The sequence below is a fragment of the Bidens hawaiensis genome, unplaced genomic scaffold (genome assembly GCF_021521415.1).
Source record: "Bidens hawaiensis isolate Kalapana, Puna unplaced genomic scaffold, B.hawaiensis_p1.1 tig00039668_1, whole genome shotgun sequence".
Classification (NCBI taxonomy): domain Eukaryota; kingdom Viridiplantae; phylum Streptophyta; class Magnoliopsida; order Asterales; family Asteraceae; genus Bidens; species Bidens hawaiensis.
In genome coordinates this window covers 146114-170033 of record NW_027496991.1, presented here as the reverse complement: position 1 = coordinate 170033, position 23920 = coordinate 146114, and the positions used below count along the sequence as shown (strand labels likewise).

At 35.1% G+C, this 23920-nt stretch overlaps 1 protein-coding gene across 1 annotated transcript; it reads left to right on the top strand.

Annotated features, from left to right (window-relative positions):
- The first annotated feature begins 213 nt into the window (after positions 1-213).
- Positions 214-8511, top strand: LOC143591444 (UDP-glucuronic acid decarboxylase 2-like). Its single transcript, XM_077071647.1, has 8 exons — positions 214-481; positions 953-1251; positions 1380-1527; positions 1623-1702; positions 1923-2006; positions 7785-7859; positions 7971-8063; positions 8137-8511. Exons 1-8 carry the CDS (start codon positions 214-216, stop codon positions 8365-8367), a joined length of 1278 nt encoding a protein of 425 aa, XP_076927762.1. The 3' UTR covers positions 8368-8511.
- Positions 8512-23920: the final 15409 nt, after the last annotated feature.

Below are 23920 nucleotides of genomic sequence, written 5' to 3'. Positions count from 1 at the left end.
GAGGGTTCATGCAAAAAACCATAAATCACCGTCAATTTCGAACTTCCCTTCATTTTATTAGTTCCTCACAAATAAACCAAAAACATATATGCATATGAATCCATCCTTCTCATCTTTTACCCACTAATTAAATTTGTGGGTCGATCGATCTATCTATCATCCTATTCAACAGCAATCAATACGTACAATTAATCATCACATAGTTTTTGAAAAATGACACCAGATCAAACGATTCAAAACGAGACCAACCCTACAAGGTTCTCAATTAGAGACTCGATCCGGTACTTGTTTCGTGAACAACGTCTCCTGTTTCTGCTCCTCGGAATCACCATTGCAGGCATTGTATCCAATGCCGTTGTCATTCAGCCGTCCTCGTCCCCGTTGCAACCCGAACAGATCGCCGATTCGTTTCACATTGCCGAGTTCACTTCCGTGCCACGTCGGATAGCCTACGAGCTCCCCGCCGAACATGTTAATGCCGGTCCGAACAAAAATCCCTTTTCGTTTTGATTTTATATTATTTGTGTCTAGGGTTTATGTTGACTGCCAAGATTTTTTTTCAAGGGATTGGACGATCGGGATTTTCGGGTATAAAATAACATTAAAAAATATTATAGAGGGCAGCTACCACATCCTATTGTAATTGGGGGCGGATTGGGGCGCTCAGGATACCTTCAACTTTATGGCAAACTGCATAATTTGTGCAATTTTTTTTCTTTTATATATTTCGATAACCTGAACAAATATTATGATACCCTTAGGTTCAAATTTTTTTTCAAAATATCCATAAAATTTAATTCTATATCCTCCACCGAGTTTGTCTCCAATAGTATGGATTCATAGTCAATGGACGAAGAATTAATAAAAAACAAAAATATTAGGATGTTTTGTACGCTTTTGACAATATTAAACATTTGTTGAAGTTTATTTTTAATTTTAATTGTGTTTTAAGGGCGGAAGATCCCTCTTGGGTTGAAGTCGAAGAGATTGAGGGTGCTAGTGACGGGTGGAGCCGGGTTTGTGGGAAGCCATCTGGTGGACCGTTTGATGGCTCGTGGTGATAGTGTAATCGTGGTTGACAACTTTTTTACCGGTCGAAAAGAGAATGTACTTCACCATCTTAGGAATCCTAGGTTCGAACTCATTCGACACGATGTGGTTGAACCGATTTTGTTAGAAGTTGATCAAATATACCATCTTGCTTGCCCTGCTTCGCCTGTGCATTACAAATACAACCCGGTCAAGACTATCATATCCTTTTGTTATAAGTTTTTATATATTTCTCACATGTTCACTGCCTACATATATACAAATTACTATCTTGTATTGATTATAATTCAATTAGTGTGTTAAAAGTCCTTGACGGAGATAGAGATCACAAGACAAGCGTGGTGGGAACATTGAACATGCTAGGACTCGCTAAAAGGATCAATGCACGATTCTTGTTAACGAGTACTAGTGAGGTTTATGGAGATCCTCTTGAGCACCCTCAAGTCGAGACCTATTGGGGCAACGTAAACCCCATTGGTGAGTCCTCGTCAATACCTTTAGATTATCGATCCTAAGTAAATGTAGCTTCACCATGTTGGTTTTCTAGAACAGTTAAATACGTTTATGGGCAGGTGTTAGAAGCTGTTATGATGAAGGAAAGCGCGTTGCTGAGACTCTCACCATGGACTATCATAGAGGACTTAACATTGAGGTTATAGTTATCTTCCATTATTTTAAATTTCATTAAATAAATATGGACCAATTTTCTTAACTAAAACAAGTTTTATAGTATAATCTAGTTTCTTTCCCAAGCCAATTCAATAAAAGTTTGCTTTTGTACTCTTCTAGAATGAGTTCGGGTTGTATTAGGTATACTGACATGGTTATAACATATGTGTTATTCATTTATCTTCAAATGTTATTGTTTGCAGGTTAGGATTGCTCGGATTTTCAACACATACGGACCACGAATGTGCCTTGATGACGGGCGTGTTGTTAGCAATTTTGTGGCTCAGGTGCGCTTATAGAAACCCGTTTAACATACCATATTTCACGGCTTTGGAAAACATGCAACGTTTCTCAAGTTGTTCGCACTTGTAAACACAAAAAATAAAAGACTAGAAATTAATTTCAGGCTTCTAACGTTGGCCCAGATTAAGATGGATGAACAAAACAAAACAAACAAATCAAGAACACACAAGATTTTGGAGTCACACCAACTACAGACGCTTTTCTTTATAAAACTCAACTCGGCACAATAAAACAATTACATTAGCCAAACTGAAACTCATTAGATATAAATAAACTCAATCAATAAACTTATCAACTAAAGTAAACAACTTAAACTTTTACAAACTTTTAACCTTATCTCAAATTCTACTTGTTTCACATGTGAAATTGGGAGTAGCATGCATGAAAAGCAAAAAGTTATAGGGAGAAATATAACACGTGACTGACTCAAAAGAAACCATGCATATCATATGTTTAATTTGATATATTTAATCCCGATTCGTTAAAGATAGAACCGAGGGTGGCCATGTCGATTTCAAGGGAAGGACAAGGAGGAGATCAAATTCAAATATATTAAGTTTTATTTATGTTTATCTTTTATTAGTTTACTAGTTGTAGTCAAATTGGTTTACTAGTTTCCTATTTCTAGTCATGTTAGGATTGTTAGCCTATAAATACTTGAAGCTTTTTATTAAGAAGAATAAGAGAGAAAGAGTTGAGGTTTAAGTTTATTTCTTTCCATCACCACAGCTTGCTCCTTCCAATTTCAATATAACAATACAACAGTATTAATTCCTCATAGGAATTATTATTTGTTCACCTACCCATAACCATATTGGTCATACACTATCCGACGTCAAGTTCCGTTTTTGTATTAACGATTCAAGAAGCACAATATTAAATCCAATTAATTTCCAACAATTGGTATCAAGAGCATAGGCGATCTACGATCTTTGGGAAGTTCAAGAACGGCGTGGGGCGACTAACCACATCAAATCGGAAACTCGAAGACCGGGTATCATGACGGATGAAAGACCGGTTGTGCAAGCAAGGGAACCAAGTTCAACTTCGTTGCAGTGTCCGAAGTTAACAAAAACAAACTACAACACGTGGGTTGTAATTATGGAATCAATCCTTGATGCTCAAGGATTATGGGAGGTGGTGAACGGAGAAGCCATAGATGACAGAAAGAACAAGATGGCTAGGGCTATTATTTTACAAGCCTTACTGGAAAATGTGTTGATGCAAGTTGCAAGAACCTGTGATGCTCAGGAGATTTGGGAATCACTACAGGTAAGATTCCTTGGGGCTGATCGTGTGCAACAAGCTCGCTTACGATCATTAAAGCGAGATTTTAATCAATTGAAGATAGATGAAAAAGAATCTGTTGCAGACTTTGCTGGGAAGATAACGGAATACGCCTCGCAATTTGATAGCTTGGGTAGTCCGATGGAAGATCACAAACTCGTGAAAAAACTGCTCGATAGCGTTCCGGGCCGTTTTATTGCTATTATATCAACTATCAAACAGGCCGATCTTAACACTATGGTTTTTGAAGATTGTATAGCAAGGTTAAAGGCTTTTGAAGAGAGGATCAAAGGCAAGGAAGCAATGGCCGAGATAGGAAAATTATTGTATGCCAAAAACGATAATCAAGGAAAAAAGGACACCGATCATGACCGAAAAAATTATGCTCAGGGTCGTGGCTCCTTGGGTTATGACCATCGGGGCCGTGGTCGAGGTTCGAGTAGAGGACGGGGTCGGTTAAATCAGAACTATGATAACCGAAGAGACGGTAACCAACCGAACACGAACAACCAAGGTAGAGACGACAATCAAGGTAATAATCAAAGTAATCAAAATCAAGGTAGAGATAAAAGCGGTGTTCGGTGTTATAATTGCAATGTTTTGGGCCACTTTGCGTGGGAATGCCCGAGACCACCGACTCAAGTAGCGAATCTGAACCAAACCGAGGCCAAGCCTCCAACTCTTATGATGGCCTCAGTTGAAGTTGATAAAGAACAAGTTATGTTGAACGAGGAGAAGGTTCATCCAATCCGTTATGCAAACGACTCGGTAAGCGATTCAATTTGGTGTTTAGATAATGGCGCATCTAATCACATGACCGGGTGTGAAGCCCACTTTGCCCAAATTGATTATCGAGTGAGCGGTTTGGTGAAATTTGGAGAGGGGTCCAAAGTGAATATTAAAGAGAGAGGTTCCACTATTTTCGATTGCAAGAATGGTGAGCAGCAGGTTATGAATAACGTCTATTACATACCCAAGTTATGTAGCAACATATTGAGAATCGGTCAGTTAACTGAAGAAGGGTGTAAGGTTTGGATAGAAAATTACCACTTATGGTTATACGAGGAAGGAGATCGCTTGCTAACGAGAGTCCCGAGAAATCCAAACAGTCTTTATAAGATCGAGCTCAGAATTGGAACCCCGGTATGTCTTTTAGCTTCCATTAAAGACCAAGGATGGCTATGGCACGCTAGACTTGGTCATGTTAATTTTGAAACATTAACTAATATGAAGACTAAAAATATAGTGCATGGCGATATTCAAACTTTGCATGGTGAGCATGTTGCAATGCATGTATGCTAGGCAAACATAGTAGAAACCCGTTTCCTAAAACCACCATGTTCCGTGCTATGAGACCATTCGAGTTGGTTCACACCGATTTATGTCGACCAATCTCACCTCCTACTTTGGGAGGAAACCGATATTTTATGCTTCTTATAGATGATCATACGAGGTATATGTGGGTTTATACTATTAAAAATAAGAATGATGCTTTGGGTATTTTCAAAAAGTTTAAACAGGAAGTAGAGTTAGAGCATTCGCTAAAGGTTAAAGCTCTAAGAAGCGATCGAGGAGGCGAGTTTCTCAACAAACTTTTCACCGAATATTGTGATCAAGAAGGAGTAAAAAGAATGTTTACGGCTCCTTACTCTCCTCAACAAAACGGTGTAGTCGAAAGGCGAAATCGAACAGTCCTAAATGCAACAAGTATGATGAAAGCTATGGAGCTTCCACAAAACTTATGGGGAGAAACGGTGAGACACTCGGTTTACGTGTTGAATCGGGTACCTACTAAAGCATTGAAGACGGTAACCCCCTGTGAAGCCTTGAAGGGCCGAAAGCCTAACATTACACACTTACGAGTGTTTGGGTGCTTAACGTACATGAAGATACCCACCGCCAACCTCCAAAAATTAGATGACCGAAGCATGGAGGTTGTACATCTCGGAACCGAACCGGGATCAAAAGCTTACAGATTGTACGACCCGGCTCAAAACCGTATTTATGTGAGCCGGGATGTCCGTTTTGAAGAAAGTCAAAAGTTTGATTGGTCTCGACATACCGACTCGTATCAAGTCGGAATCGAACCTGAATGGGCTGAATTTATAATCGAGCCGGTCCAAGAAGAAGTTCAGCAAGAAATTCCAGTCGAAAACGAAGACCCAACAGACCTTAACGGGCCTGAATTTAAAGACCAACCGGAAGGAAATCCCGAACCTGAGCTGTGAAGAACTGGTCGTAAGTCGGTCCCTCCTAAAAGGTTTGAAGATTATGTAATGTTTTGTGAAGGAGAATGTCTTCTCCTAGATGAAGAGCCAGCTGCTTTTGGAGAGGCAAAGAATTCCAAAAAATGGCGAGAAGCAATGAGATCCAAATTAGTCTCAATCGAACAAAACAATACGTGGGACTTATGTAACCTATCACTGGGTCACAAGGCGATTGGTTTGAAATGGGTGTTTAAAACCAAACGTGATGCAGACGGGGTCAATAACAAAGTACAAAGCAAGATTAGTCGCGAAGAGTACGTGCAAGAGCACGGGGTAGACTTTGATGAGGTTTTTGCCTCGGTGGCAAGAATGGAAACCGTACATTTGATTTTAGCAATTGCGGCGAATTATGGTTGGTTCGTTTACCATTTGGACGTTAAATCGGCGTTCTTAAATGGCGAGTTAAAGAAAGAAGTGTACGTGAAGCAGCCTAATGGTTTTGAAGTTCCCGGGAAACACGGTATGGTTTATAAGTTACGGAAGGCTTTATATGGTCTTCGCCAAGCCCCATGAGCTTGGAACAAAAAACTCGATAAAACGTTGAAAGGTTTGGATTTTATTCGATGTCCAAGAGAACCGGTGGTGTACAAGCGGAATACAGGAACCGACATTCTCATTGTTGGAGTATATGTCGATGATCTTATCGTGACTGGTTCAAGTCAAGCCGAGATTGAGAAATTCAAAAGTCAAATGAAGAATGAGTTCTATATGCAAGATCTCGGAATACTATCTTATTATTTGGGCATTGAAGTAACACAAAAGAAGCATGAGATAAAGTTGAAATAAGAAGCTTATGCTAATAAAATTTTAATGAGTGCAGGTTTAAGTGAGTGCAACCCGACTCGATTTCCTATGGAACATCGGTTGCAAGTAACGAAAGATGAAGAAGGAGAACCCGTTGATGCAACCGAATATCGGAGAATAATCAGTAGCTTAAGGTATTTAACACACACGAGGCCTGATTTGAGTTATTCAGTTGGAGTTGCTAGTAAATTCATGCAAGAACCGAAATAATCCCATATGCAGATTCTGAAGTATATATTACGATATGTGCAAGGCACGAGTGGATATGGTTTAACGTATGGATGCGGTAGTAGAGAGTTGATTGGATTTTGAGATAGCAGTTACGGTATGGATCAAACGGATGGACGAGGCACCACTGGAATGGCGTTTTATTATGGTGGTTCATTGATCTCATGGCTCTCACAAAAGCAACAAACTGTAGCCTTGTCGTCGTGTGAATCTCAGTATATGGCAGCAGCAACCACGGCTTGTCAAGCAATATGGTTAAGGGGATTGTTAAGCGAGTTAACCGGGCATGAAAAAAAGGTGGTGACGTTACATGTGGATAATAGATCTGCCATAGATTTTATGAAGAATCTCGTGTTTCATGGAAGAAGTAAGCATATCAATATTAGATTTCACTTCATTCGTGAATGTATTGAACGTGGTGAAGTCCAAGTTGAGCATATTAGTGGAGAGAAACAAAAGGCGGATATTCTTACAAAAGCGCTACCGAAGTTAAAGTTTGAAGAGATGAGGAAATTGCTCGGGATTGAAGATCTGAATGCAACGAATCAAGATTAAGGGGGTGAATGATATATTTAATCCCGATTCGTTAAAGATAAAATCAAGGGTGGCTAGGTCGATCTCAAAGGGAGGACAAGGAGGAGATCAAATTCAAATATATTAAGTTTTATTTATGTTTATCTTTTATTAGTTTCCTAGTTGTAGTCAAATTGGTTTACTAGTTTCCTATTTCTAGTCATGTTAGGATTGATAGCCTATAAATAATTGAAGTTTTTTTATTAAGAAGAATAAAAGAGAAAGAGTTGAAGTTTAAGTTTATTAAAAAGATTCTTTCCATCACCACAGCTTGCTCCTTCCGATTTCAAATTTTCAATATAACAATACAATTGTTGTATTGTTATATTGAAAATTTGAAATCGGAAGGAGCAAGATGTGGTGATGGAAAGAATCTTTTTAATAAACTTAAACGGAATTATTATTTGTTCACCTACCCATAACCATATTGGCCATACACTATCGGACGTCAAGTTCCGTTTTCGTATTAACGATTCAAGAAGCACGGTATTAAATCCAATTAATTTCCAACATAATTAGACTATATATTAAGTGTTATCTGTTTGTCACGTTGAACAAAAATGTGTATATTTTGCTAATTTGTTGTGTATGTACATCAATTAGGCCTTGAGGAAGGAGCCGATGACGGTTTATGGAGACGGAATGCAAACCAGAAGCTTTCAATACGTTTCAGACCTGGTAAAACATAGTTTTTTTGTAGTTCTTGCTTAATATATGATTATTTTGATTCTTAGGTAATATTAATATCCATCAAATATTAAAGCAAAATGCATACACGATGAAGAACAGGTGGAAGGACTAATGAGGCTAATGGAAGGAGAGCATAGTGGACCATTTAATCTAGGGAACCCAAGTGAATTCACCATGCTCGAACTCGCTAAGGTAACCTTGATCGCCTTAACTACATATAAACTAACTTGAAGGTGGTTATGATGGAAAATTGTTACGGGTGCAGGTGGTACAAGATACAATTGATCCAAGTGCAAAGATAGAATTCAGGCCGAACACGGAAGACGATCCTCACAAGAGGAAACCGGACATTTCCAAAGCTAAAGAGCTTCTCGGGTGGCATCCGGTGGTGCCGTTACAAGAAGGGCTTCCAATGATGGTATCAGATTTCCGGCAACGCATCTTTGGTGAATTGAAAGAAGGTGGTAGCAATAGGGGCAAATTTTCGTCATTGTAACCTTATTTTTTTTAATTGTTTTGTTTTATTTTGTTAGGTTAAACTAGGTTAGATTAGGAGGAGAGAAAGTGATTAAGTGAGCTTTCTCGAAATAATAAGGTAGATCAACAAAAAGGAAAAATGAGAAATATGTTAACGTTGTGCTAAATATTAATGGATAAAACAAATACACAAAAGCACATGTATTTATGTATTTGTATATGTGTATGTATATCTTGAGGTGGAGTGAGAGTACTCTGTACTCTCATTTAGCGAATTGATAATTAAGCATATGTATTATGATAATTGTATCATTTGCGTTTTATCTAGAGCGGAATTGCATATATCCTCCTTTAAAGCGGAATTATATGTATCCTCCTCAGGTACGTTAGCTTGAGGGAGGCACGTTCATGCCTTGTTATAATGGGAAGGGCGCACTTGCCTGTGTATGGGCATCACACGATCAATGTTACCGGATGCACATCTAGCACCTGAGCCCAAGACACATTTAATATAATATTAGCAAAGTTCAATGGTCTTACATAATATAATATATGATAGACTAAGTATCAAGTCAAAACACCCAATGTGTGCATATCCCATCCCTAGCAACGAATTTGGGCATATGTCTGTCATACAACAGAAGCATTCCAGCTTATGCTACACAGACTCAACGCATGGATTGCGCATGCATACACCACATGCATCATTGCTCACATTAATCTAAACTTAAAGCTTTCTTCCAACTTACTACATCAATTTATCACATATATGGGTAACAATCAAAATTCATTCTTCAAAAAACGAGTTGGTTTTGGTAATATATTGTATCCATTAAAGTTATATCTATTAGTCATCATCATTTTGTTAGATGGTCATGGAGGTTTTCCATAAGGGCTTTCTGCATAGGGAGGTTATGAAATCGAGTCTTGAAAGCAGAAATTTTACCAGTATCCCTTACACCATTATGAGTGTTGATTGTTTAAAAAAAGTTACATCTACTAAAGTTAATGACATATATTCATAAATGCAGTAAAAACACAGAAAGAGAAAAAAACATTATTAAAGTAGACAACCAATATTTTTACATGATTTTAATATCAAATAATACGTATTGTCATTAAATGGTTAGCTTATAATAGGAAGTATGGTTTTTTAGGAAGAATAAGAAGTAATTTAGTTTATTGATTTCAAATATAGACGGTTGATATCAGTTTAGAGAGAAATTAAGTGTGAAATAAGGGGAATGACATAAGAGGAATAACATATTTGTTGACTTTCTATCTTCACATGCAAGGTACATGTCAAATTCACCAATCATTTTAAAACGTCCATAACTTTTTTTTACGGCATTTTTATTGAAAACCAAATTCATCATATTAACGAGTGGTTTTTTTATCTTTTATATGAGTACCATATTGTTATTTAAAAATTAAAAAAAAATTAGTGGGTTATTTACAAATTGTGTTTTATCAAAATTGTGTTATACAATTGTATTTTTCATTGTGTTTTTTACATTGTATCATACAATTGTGTTTTTTGTTGTGTTTTTGTCATTGTGTTTTTTTTCATAGTGTCTTCTCCATTATGTTTTTTACATTGTGTTTTTTTCATAGTGTTTTCCATTATGTTTTTTTTTTCAGCGACCATTTCCGGTGACTGTTTTTCGTCAACTTTTCAGTGAATTTTCGACAATTTCTGGGATTGTTTTCCGGTGACTTTCTTAACACTTTTACGGTGAAATTTTCAGAGACTTTTCAGCAAGGTGGTGGTGTTGGATGACGTTTGTGGTGGCGATGGGTGGTGGTGGTTGTAGGAGGTAAGTGAAGATGTAAGTGGGTTTTTGAGATTAATTTTGAGATTAAAGTGAGTGGGTTTTAATATTAAAGTAGCAAACTAAAATATCCTCCTTCCTTGCCATTTTAGGAAAATCAAACTTCTTATTTAAGCCTAAGTTACGAGTTTTTTAGTAACTTTTTTTAGTAATCGATTTGTTATATATCTTTGATATTATTATATGTTTATATAGTTTATACCTTTTATATATGTTTAATATATATTTTTATCTTAAATATATATAAACGAAACTTTTAAAAGTTCTCTGGTCGTTCTTCATCTCCTCTCAAGCCACCTGACTGCTTTATTTGTAAATGAAGACTTCTCATGCATTTGACCCGAATTCACTGGTATGAGTCTCACCAAACTCAGATAGCCCTTAAGCGGGTTATAACATCTTATTAAATTAAAAATTAATCTTACCAAATATTTGATATGAAATGTTATACAATAAGAATATACTAAAAAATAATATCTGATTTGAAAAAAAAGATATTATTTATAATTTAGAAATAATTTTATAATAAAAAAAATAAGCATATCACATTTAGATAGCTTGTAAACAAATTATAACACTCATTTATTTCTGAAACACTTTCATTATTTGTGTAAAACTTAGTTATATATAAAATAATATTGGAAAGAATAAATTACCAAAATTAAGAAAACAATAAAATTCATAAGACTAATTTTATTGGTGACCTCTTAGGAGGTCATGACACTATTTAAGGAATAAATAAAAAGATTAAATCATGTTCACACTACAACCCGGGTTGCAATCCCAACCTAGGTCACAACCCATATTTTAATTAAATATTCTTTTGTTTTTTTCTTTCCAACAATTTGTTTTTTTATATAATTTGAGTTTTATTTAATAATTTATATTATTTGACTTATTTCAAAAATCTAAAAACATAGTCTTGTTTAGTTTATTTTTATGAATATTTCGATATCATTTTTATTAGAAACGGAGCACTTTTAAAAATATGTATTTTTTAATATTATTATATATAAAATTTTGTTTTTTCAATAGTTGTAAAAATTCAAGGTTTTTTTAATAGAATTCTGATATTATCTTTTTAAATGATTTTTATACTTAAATAATATTGTTTAAAAATAAATATTTTTATTAATTTTACTAAATTTTATACAATAAATTAAACGCTAATAAGATATATGTATTAAAATAATTGATTTGGGTTGGGTTGCGAATAAAAGTGAAAAACTGGGTTGTGTTAGGTTGTGTAGGTGGAAGAGAGAGAAATTATTTTTTTATTAAGAAGTTGAGTTAGGTTGGGTTGTGAATAAAAGTAGTCTAAAGCCAATTGTACATCCACTGTACATTGACTTCTCACTGTTTCCCTTAGACTACTTTTATTGATGATCTCTTAGGATGTCATAACACTATTTAAGGAATAAATAAAAAAATTAAATCATGTTCACACTACAACTCGGGTTGCAACCCCAACCTAGGTTACAACCCATGTTTTAATTAAATATTCTTTTGTTTTTTTCTTTCCAACAATTTGTTTTTTATATAATTTGAGTTTTATTTAATAATTTATATTATTTGACTTATTTCAAAAATCTAAAAACATAGTCTTGTTTAGTTTATTTTTATGAATATTTCGATATCATTTTTATTAGAAATGGAGCACTTTTAAAAATATGCATTTTTTAATATTATTATATATAAAATTTTGTTTTTTTTAATAGTAGTAAAAATTCAAGGTTTTTTTAATAGAATTTTGATATTATCTTTTTTAGTGATTTTTATACTTAAATAATATTGTTTAAAAAATAAATATTTTTATTAATTTTACTAAATTTTATAGAATAAATTAAAAGCTAATAAGATATATGTATTAAAATAATTGATTTGGGTTGGGTTGTGAATAAAAGTGAAATGCTGGGTTGGGTTAGGTTGTGTAGGTGGAAGAGAGAGAAATTAATTTTTTATTAAGAAGTTGGGTTGGGTTGGGTTGGGTTGGGTTGTGAATATAAGTAGTTTTATTGGTTGAGCTGGGAGGTTTGTGGGTCCCACGAGCAGTCAGATTGCTTATCCGTATTTTTCACGACACCTTCCGTTTAAACAGCCTTTTTATTATCCCTCGTTGCCATCTAGCCTATTATCCGGTTTGCATCTAAGAGGCTCCTACTCTTTTAGCGCCCTTCCTTATTCTTCTACATAATGATTTGACTTAACCAATGCGGTTGAGATGGCATGAACCCAACCCACTATACATAGCCTTATAATAAACAAACGTTGCTCATCATTGATATGCGTGTTTTAATCAATCAAACTAGATATAAATATTTTACTTTATTATAGAAATATATGTATGCTATTATAGGAATAACCCAAATGGTAGAGGTGTTAGCATCTCTCATGAAAGGTCTTGGGTTTAATCAGTTGAAGATTAACTTCGTATAATTCAGGAATAATTAATTAAGAGTATAGGTAAAATCTTTTTGTTAAAATAAAGGAAGATTCTGCATCGTTTTTAGGTTTTATGTACTAGGGAAAAAGCAAGTTGTAGATGAACGGGCGCAATTGATCTTCTAGTTCAATGACATGGGGGTGACAGTTAAGGCTTGGTAGAAGTCTCATGTTTAAAACCTAACTCAAAAGTGTTTTTTCTTACAATGATGGTGATATAATGTTAAATTCTTTGAGGGGTTCATACTTCATACTAAAAAAAAAATAAAGACAAGAAGTGATCAACAAAACTTTATTAATTCATTTTTCTCCTTATATTCGATAAAACAAAGAAGCCTTACATAAGCTTACAACTAATAAGAGAATTTGGCAGACGTGGTGTATGTTTGAGATGGAATAGTGGATCGCATAACGGGACTTCTTGATAGGGGGATGCATGGTACATATCATGTGGGATTTTGGGTGAGTCAGGACTATAGTGTTAAATTCGATTAAAATGGTTGACTTCTCATTTTAATATGGTTCACTTAGGTATTAGCCTATTATATATAGTTACCATAGAGTGAGATTTGAAACTGACCCTTGGATCAAAATCCAAGATTTAATATTAACCGTCTGATATGGGCATCTAAGATTGAATATTAACCGTCCGATAAGAAGATTGAATATTGATCGTTTGATAAAGATTAAAAACTAACTGTTTTCCACACATGTTCATTTGTTGTATACAAAACCGTTTCATCCTCTTCTTCTTCCATAATTGTAGCATACTAAACCAAAACACCAAAAATTGTTATCGCAAGGACGACGAACCATAACTTTCCCCTAATCCGAGCCCCCTTAATTTCATTTCACTTACGCCATCCGGATCACAGCTCGCGGTGTGTCGGTCTAAGATGGATGACATCTCGCTTCTCACGGTTAATAACAGCCGGTAAGTTGTTGATTTGACTAGTTTATGTTTGATTTGGGTGATTGATTTGTTTGAATTTGGTTTGAATATGTGTTGAGGAAATTAGGGCTAACTGGATATAAAACTTCAGCATCTATACCCTAGAGCTTCAGTTTCCTTGTAAGAGATACGATAAAACCGTTGTCTGATTTCAGTATCATGCGTGAATTGTTGGGTTTCAATTCATTAACCCTAATTATTTGTACAAGTTTGTTTTCATAACCATTGAGTTTTATGTGACCTTGCCTTTTCTTCTGGTTCTGGATTAATTGATTATTATTAATTAATTGTTGTGGACTTTGCTGATTATATTCGTAGATCCATAACATGTTAACTGATTAATGTTGAAGTTTAGGCTGAAAATGAAATGAATTTATTGTGTATTTTGCATTTTTGATGACATAATATGGCTTTTTTATTCTTAGTTTTTGTAAAGATAATTAGTTTATCATAATTATTTTTGTAACATATGTTATTTAAGGTTCACGGAATTTGGTGGCCCGATTCCTACCAGACCCGTTGAGGATATAGCATATACAGTTGCAAGATTCATACAGAACAATGGTTCTTTTGTCAACTATTATATGGTAAGTTACTATAACTTATTACACATTATTTATTTAAAAGTATCATTTTTTTTTCTAACTTGTAAACATGTGGCAAATTCAATTAAAAAACAATCATTTTTGTGTAAATGGTTTTTAGTATCACGGAGGAACAAATTTTGGCCGGACAGGTGGCGGTTTATTTATCACAACAAGTTATGATTATGATGCTCCTGTTGATGAATATGGTAAAAGACTAGAACATATATTCTTTTTTTATGGTGTGCCATCAGGCAATTTTCTGAAGTTTATACACCAACTGAGGAGCGATATGCAGTTAATACTGTTGATCAGCCTGATGTAAGTACATTTTTCCAACTTTGTTTCTGCCAGTTGTCTTATGTACGTATATTAATGCCTGTTTAATCATCTTTTATATTAGTTTTTTGTAAAATTTAAATAATTTTGATAAAAAGTTGTTCTGGTCAACCCAATCTAGCACGCTTCAATCTGGGTACATAGCTGTTTTGACCTGCTATCTTAAGTTATTAGTAAAATTCAATCCATTTTTACCATTTTTATATTTTTTGTTTGTTAATTTGTGCTTTCATTGTGCTTTATTTCTCATTAACTTGGTGTCAGGGAACAAAGAAAACTTTGATTTTGAGGGAAATACCCAAAGATGCTATTGGAAAATTGCTCGTCAATAAGGATGCTAATTTGGCAGCCTGTGACATTGCAGTCTTTGTCCATGACAGGTAACTAACTGCTGTCACTATCCTTTAAATATGGTAGTTTGAGTCTTTGAGGCTTATTCATTTATTTATTTATTATCTTAAATTTGTAGCTCAAACGCGTCTTCATGGACAAGAGCAACAGAGTTACTAAACGAACCGAAATGGGGGCATTTAAGGAATTTACATGCATAAAGATATGGAGAATCCCTATGGCATAAAGATTTATCTCTTACTGATGATCATGATATACAAAGACTGCTATCCCAAAGGTTTTGTACCCTTGATTGTGAAATTACGGTGACTTTGGATCTTGTGATTTATGTGAAATAGTTATATATAGCAATTTCTATAAGTTTAAAAGACCCATATATATATATATATATATATATATATATATATATATATATATATATATATATATATATATATATATAGGGGATGGTTCAGGAGAGAAGTCATTTTATTGTGAGAAGTTATTTACAACCCTTGATTATGTTTGATCAATGGACTATATTAAAATGACAATATAGTAATGTTGGCATTCCTTTTTTAATGTATTTAATGCCAAAAAGAGTATATTGGTATTTTATTATTTAGAAGCCTAAAATAAAACTTAGATGCATTGATTGATCTTGTGGTCTACATATCACTCCATTATTAAACTAGGTTAAATACCCGTGTATACACGGGTTGAGCAAACTACATTAACAAAAGAACAAAACAATGTGAAATACTTATACTAATTTGGTATTAGATGAATGAATATGAAAATGTATTACAACGTTGAATAAAATAAACAAAATCATAAAAATAAAATAAACTTTCATAAAATAAAAAAAAGAAAAAGAAAATTAAATGGTAAATTTTCAATAATCTCTAAATATTTCTTTATATACAACATTTTTAGTTATCCTCATATTAGAAAATTGACTCTATCTCCAGTTTTAATCTAGAAAGTGTGACATAAATCTATAAAATAAGTCCTTGTATATAATGTTTAAAATTTATTTGATCAAACTTTTCTTACTAATAACACACGATTATTAAAAACATAAATTATTTAGTACTAATATTAATTTGATATAGAGATTTATATTTTTTTAAGAAGAATAGTGTTTAAAAAAAATTGATACAAGTCATACAAATACTTAACCAAACAATACACAAATTTAAAATAAAAACATTATATTATAAAGCAATATAAATTGAAAAGGTTTAAAACAAAGATAAACAACACACCGGATTCTAAGAGTTTAAAACAATGTTAAACCACAAAAATTGAAAAGATACTTTAAAATATAAAAAACATTATCTTAAATATAAATAACTGCTTCACTTTTTCAAAGCAACAAAGCATCCCAAACAACATGAAACCATTATAGGTTGGGGATAGTAGCGACCGTCATATATTTTGGCTTCACTTTTTCAAAGCAACACAACATCCCAAACAAACATTAAACTATTATAGGTTTTGGATAGTAGCAACCGTCAGATATTTTGGTCGCATTCACGTGTATTTTTTCTGAAATGTATTTATCTAGATTTGATGCACATGAGCATGTAGCATCGCATGATCGATAATGAAAATTACCTTTGTTGGATGGTTGTCCAAAACTTATAACATTTAAACATTTGTTTTTTATGTGAAATAAACCAAGTGTAATAAAAAAAACATAAGATAGTAAGATTACATAAAAATTAGTTTCTAAGCTTTTGAGCATGTTATTATTAATATTTTTTTATGGAATACAATAGAAGTTATAATTCTAGTAAAAAAAGCCTATTATTTTGTATAAGTCATTAAATCGTAAAAAACAAAGGAATGTTATATTAAAATTTAAAACAAATATTGTAAAAGGACCTCATTAAGAAACAATTTTTTTAGTTAAAATTAAATATTAGGGAGAAAATCATGTTAGTAAACTCATAAGCGAAGGTGTTAAAATCATGAAAATAATATTAATTTTTAATTTAATAATACTTATTAACTAAGATAGTTTAAGAAAACAATAATAATTTTTAATTTCAATTTGAGAACTTGTAAACAAAAGAAGACAAATTAAAAAAAAATGGAAAATACTTAAGGTGGTTAAATGTTATTAATTAAGATGGTTAAATAATGTTTTGCCTGGTGTCATAAAGATGAGCCAAATAGGTGCCACTTAGCACAACAACATTTTTGTTTATTATAATAGTAGATATTCTAAAGATAGCAACAATTGTTTAGAAAGTAGAAACATAGAAAATGTACGTTAATCACATTAGTTTTTATTTTTTTTATCAAACTATTGGGGTTTTACATTATAATGTTGGAACAATTGTTTTAATGTGTAGGAAAATATCGCATGTGTTAGAATAAACTAAGACTACATTTTTTTTATTTTGTTTCTTATTAATTGTTGTATGGTTGCGATTTCAAGTGTAGGACATATTTTGACAATATGTATGAATAACTTTTATCAAATAATTTTGTGCAAGTATACGAGAGTCCTTGGATGAGCACGGAAAGGATCTAGACCTTATGATTACGACGATACATGATGTTTAAGTATATGATTAAAGTTGATATACGTTATGATCGATATGAATGATATGAGAGAATGAATTGGCAGAGTAACGAGAGAGGATTAATAAAACAAACTGGAAACTTACATTAATGAATAGTTTACAGACTATATATAGGGGATGACCACATTCGTTAACTTAACAGTTAACGAATGTGTCATTCGTTACATTAAACCATACGAATGAACTCTTCATTCGTTAATACATTTAACATATAACGAATAGCCCTCATTCGTTATCTCATTCGTTAATCTGGGTTAACGAATGAGCTTACAGATTAGACGAATGTGTTACATTCGTTACGGGGTAACGAATGTAACATTACATTAGAGCGAATGGCCCATTTAGCCATATTTACATTAAGATCCCTATACTTTAAACTAATTACATTAATGCCCTGATAAAGACTGAGACGTACAAAACGTGTATCAACAAACTCCCCTCGTCTCGAGCTCTTTATCATACTTTAGCGTTGAAACATCTTTGTCTTCCAATCAACGCAACTATGAATCTTGTATGCGTAGCAGACACGAAAAACCCTCTGAAACTGCATTGCAAGATCATAATCCTTTACATTAGCGAATCTGATCTGACTTGTGAATAACGCGTCGTTGTCAGACTCAAATAGATTGACCAGCCACATCGGATCAATTACACGTAACGTCTTCGTGCGTGAACCCTGGCCATAAACAATAACCGCTTCAACTGTACGATTATCATAATACCAATAATTAAATGAGGTGAAGAGACTCTGAGTGAATATCTTCATCGGAACCTTCTTCATCGTCTTCGGCGGCTTCACTATTAAGATTAACTTCCTCCATCCCGTGCGTGCATCTATCTCGTCAATATATTTGTGTGTCGGCACCTGAGGCTAGAAGAATTTGAAACCAAAGCGGGTTTCATGCAATAACTACCAGTAGAACCAGCTAGCCCATTTATCGTCTCCACGATTAACAAACGGACGATTAGCTAAGGTTCGTACATCCCATCGAGGCATAGATAAAATATCGTGTGGGCGTTTGAAATAATAAATACCGTGCTCCCACTTAACGATATATACCTTAAGATCTGAATCGTACTGCCAGGCCACCATATCACCTTTAACGTCTTTAGCAGGCTTGTACTTCTTCATCTGGTATGCAGATTCCCGAGCTTTCTCAACTTTCACATCTTCTTGGTCATGATATCTGAAAGTCTCGATCATCTTATTCATCTTCTCAACGTTATGCTCAAACATACCATCAAAAGCACGTTTCCGCTTCTTCTCTGTAGTGGACACATGGCTCGATTATCCAACTTTTAACTTATCTTTTTCTTCCTGTAATCGACGCTCTGCCGCATTGAAATGCTCAGTTGTAAAGAACGGAATACCCGAGTCATTGTTATTATCTGTGTAAAACTCCGGATATTCTTCAGCAGTAACATCTTCCACTTCCACTTCTTCAAAATCAGGTACATTCCCGTGAGGAATACCTGTATCAGTACTATCTTCCATCTCCACATCCACGTTCTTACCCAATTCCTCAATCTCATCATTATTTAGATCCAGAAGCAAGGCAATTTGTTCTTTTGTTAAAGAATGATCAACAAATTCACCTTCTTCGATCTCATCAGCATTCACCATACTGTATACAATCCCATCCATTCCTACAAACAGAAGCATGTTATCCGGAATAACATCTATTGGCTTGGCTCTCGTGTAATCTTTATATGGAACAATGTAACACCCGTTAACTCCGGTTTGAAGAACTAAAGCTTGTAGAGTATGTATAACTCTCGGGACTTAACCGACGTTTCTCGAAAACCTTCACGTCATCCCGGTATGTTAAAGAACCTAACTTTTCCTTCCATTTTGCCTTACACTTGAACCTGGAGGGACTAGAGTGTAACATCTTATGTTATAACACAAAAAAAAACCCTAACCCCCTATAGCTGTGCGATCGGCAGCTTCTTCAAGACCAAGACCCACGTTTTTTTTCTTGTTGCAGCCAATCCTAAGCCTTAGAACTTCAATTCAAGGTATGTACTACGATTCCCCAAGTCTTTTTCACGTTAATTGATCCATATATTGTGCTTATTGATCGAAAAACGTCTTGTTGTAGGCTAACAGGGTGGCTGCCCAATCGAGCTTTTCCGGGGCTGTTTCGAGTGAAGTTTTTGCATCAACATCCCGCTAGGTATGACATGTACATCATATTATAATTTCATGTCCAATGGAGGTGTTTAGGTCGGCCAATCGATTTTAGTTCGAAAACTATGGTTTATCGGGTGTAGAATTGCAAATTATTGAGTTTGATGCGTTAGTTGATCGGGTGACCGACCGATTCAGTTTGTGCAGCCCTAGGAGGTTTTAAGGGCTGTGGAAAAAAATTATTTTTTTGGTGCTCGGGGATGTCGTGGTTAGTGCTTCGTCAATCGAGTAGGCAGTGCGCGATTTTTCGTTTAAATGTTAAAGTAAGTGTTGTAAAAAGGAACCGTCAACCCTATCAACTCGGGTGACATAATTATGATGAATTAAAAGAGTTAAGATGGAATTTGGTCCATTCGGGGCTGATTCGTTTAACAAATGGTTTCAAGGCTTATTACACGTGCATTCGACCCGATTTGACTATCCTTGGGCCTTGGGCCAAGTTGTTGGGCCTTGGGCCAGGTATTGGGCCTTGGGCCAAGGGTTGGGCCTTGGGCCAGGTATTGGGCCTTGGGCCAAGTTGTTGGGCCTTGGGCCAGGTATTGGGCCTTGGGCCAAGGGTTGGGCCTTATGCCAGGTGTTGGGCCTTGGGCCAGGTATTGGGCCTTGGGCCAAGTGTTGGGCCTTGGGCCAAGTGTTAAGCCTCGGGCCAAGTTGTTGGGCCCTGGGCCAAAGTGTTGGGCTTGTATGGCCCATTAGGCTAGAGTGTTCCTACAGTCTAGTTTAGTAACGCGTTATGTATAATTTACAGGCCCTTGCTTGTGATTGTGCCCTCAGGAACTTCCTAGCTCGTTGCAAGTATTCGATCGATTTCAGGTGAGTTCATGATGCCCTTTTTACTCATTTTACTTTTGGGCTAGCATGCGCACCTAAATGTTTTCTTACTTGATGAAATGTTTTAAAATGATTTTAGATAGGCTTGCTAGTATATGGTAAGCCTTGGGATGTTAAATATATATATGTATATACATATATATATACATATATATATATGTATATACATATATATATATATGTATATACATTATTTCTTGGCCTCTATTTGGCTATGTTGTAGTCGTTTCGACTAATGATGTTGTGTATGCCTACTTCATGTTTGCATGCACTGATGTTACGTGTTTGGGTTGTACGTTTGCTCGACCCTGATGTTATACATGGATGTTATATGTATATATACTGTTATGTATATAGGGATGTTATTGAATGGATGTTTACATATACATTTTGTATATGTGTGTATGAGGATGTTTAAGTACGGTAATGATGATTAGATGGATGTACCATTTTACAGTTGGAAAACTTTTGGTATGACTATCATGATTTTTACTACTGATATCTTTTACTTAAAACTTGAACTCACTCAGCTCAAGCTGACTTTGTGTGCATGTTAGTGTAAGTTTCAGTATTTGGAAGAGGATGCCGTATCGCTTGGACGTGCACGGAGCTACTTGGATGGTGAAGGGCACACTGGAAGGAAGAATAGTTATGAATATTTTATTTCAAGGAAACTTATAAAAGTTATACTTACTTTGGATTTTGGGCAAAATTCCCGGGTTTCGGGAACTTATTTCATTTTTCATGTTTTCCGCAAAATTGATACTTTGATACGTTTGTTTTAATGGAAGAAACGGTTTTTAAGTTTATTTAATTTTACAAGTGTTTTGAATGATTACCAACTGTGGGGTTCCCAGGGTTCGGGGCCTCACAAACAATCTGTAGATTACTAGCTTCAGACCCACCACCAACACTCTCATCAGTCTTATTACCCGCCGACGGTGTGGAACTTTCGCCCGGTTGCTGATCTACCCCACCCCCTGCACCATCCTGATCGTCTTCATTATTCTTCAACTTCTTTAATTCATCTTCTTTGCATTTTAGTTGAAGAATAATCTCATCCTGTTTGTCTAACCTCTCCCCCTGAGCAGCAACTAGGGCTCGAAGTTCCTTATTATCACGCTAAGCCGATAGAAGATGCCTCAGCAAATTCCGTTACGCTAGCTCATTTGCAGCTCTGTCTGCTTGCATTTGAGTGTGTTATAAATGCAACAGATTCATCATGTGAAACCATTGAGCATGAGGAGCCATGTGATAGAATTTAGGATGCAATGGTTGCATAGGACCCTGAGGACGACTGAATGACATAAAAGAGTGCTCAGGCCTAGGCAACGGTGTCGGAGTAACAGGAGTAACAAATGTCGTTGGCTGTGGTGTAGGCATCTGTGCCAATACAGTAAGTAATATGTCTCCAAAATGAGGATTAGGCCTCACAATAGTAGCCAAAGTCAGAGTTGGAGGCATTGGAGACGTAGGCATCTGCACAGGTGTTGGAGAACGAGGAAAATCTGTCATTGTAGTAGGAGTAGGAGATCGTGGAATCTGTGGAACTGGAACTGGAGAAGCAGTAAAAGAAATAATAGGAGTAGAAACAGCAGTAGAAGGCACAAACGGCTGACTCGGTATCTCAATACCCGAACCCCTTCTAACTCGTTGTTTCTTGGGTTTCTCCCCTTTTTCCGTCATCTGTTCATAACTTAACTCGGCTTGTGGTCCTGGACCACCATCACCACCATCATCTCCGCCATCACCACCTTCACGTTCTGAATCTGAATCGTCATGAGCCCAACGACCATTAGGTGGCGCGACATAATCAATATTCGCTAGATGACCAATCAAACGTTTAAACCTTGGTCGATCTGCCAAACTCTGACCTCTGTACGATCTCAAACGTCGCATCGTCTCTTCATTCATATGATCTAGCTTCATCACGTCTGCTTGATCTTTTTCCAAGTCAGGCACCAGATCATTTATCATCATTTGTAAAAATCTGGGATACATTAAGAACTTATGTCTGCTGGTGAGGTTTTCTTTCAAATGATAAAAAATCAATTCGGAGAAATTGAATGGTTTATTCAGCACTAGAGCCACGAATGCCGATTGTAGCATCACCCTGAACTCGTCGAAACCTCCTTTCCGACCACCCAGGCAATGAATAAGAACATGAAGCAGATACTTGTATTGTTCACACAAGTTCGCTTTGTTGTACATTTATTTGCCTAAATCTCCATTATACTTTACTCGGCCGAATAATCCTCTGATCAACGCTCGATGGAACTCACACCTATCATCAATAGTATCGTTAAAACCCAGTGAGTCTCGTATAACCCCAACATCAATCACTACCCGCTTGTTCTGAACAACCGCTTCAATCTGATTTTCCGCTTCATTAATTTTGGCTGTATTCCAGAATTCCCTGATTATTTTCTGATAAAAGATTGTTCGGATAGAGATGGCCTTGTAGATTCTTGAGCGGATGAGAAAACTAATCATACCCCCAAAGATAGGAGTATCTTCAAAGTTTGGCTCTAAAAACGCACATATGTTGTGGCTCTTATTCCAAGACAGTGCCATTCCTGTTAAAAACAAACATACATTAGTAAAATATTCCAAAATAATCAAACTGTTTAACAAATGACAATCACATTCGTTAAAAACTATAAATAAATGGGACATTCGTTATACATGAAAAAGTTCATTCGTTATCTTTAACAAATTATCCTTAATCGTTAAACTATTCGTTACAAGTAACGAATCAAATTTAACGAATCACTCTGATTCGTTATACTTTAACGAATCCAATCTGATTCGTTATGAATTTAAACAATCCATTTGTTACTTTAACGAATCAGACAGTCATTCGTTAACTGTCTTAACGAATCAAGCTACATTCGTTATAAAGATAACGAATCATGTTTCATTCGTTATAAAAATAACGAATCAGTGACTAATCTGAGAGTCAAAATACAAACAATTTTGACTATTTATAGTCAAAATCGTTGTGTTCATATCAGAATATGTTAAAATTCCAAACAATCTGTACGATTAACCATTGAGTTTGTGTTCGGAAACCAAGTGCATGTAATAATCCATCAATTATCGATTCAAATGTAATCTCATATACGAATATTATCGATTTCTAATTATTCAATTAAGGTTCACGTCTTTAATGAATCAGTTTGACACTTAAACCACCGATAAATCTTCGTGAAACACATATGACGATTAACGTATTGACCTACTGATCACAAAGATAACAATCAATTTGGCAAATATGCAAGTAATGGATTCTGATGAAATTTTGGCAGAGTTTCGTTTAGAGATGGCAATGGAATAGGAATTAGGCGAATGAACCGTCATTCGTCTAACCTTGGGATTATATCCAATAATTTCACTCGAATTGAGGTCATTCGTTCAAAATTTGAACTAACGAATGGCCTCATTCGTTAACTGTTAAAACTCATTCGTTAAAAT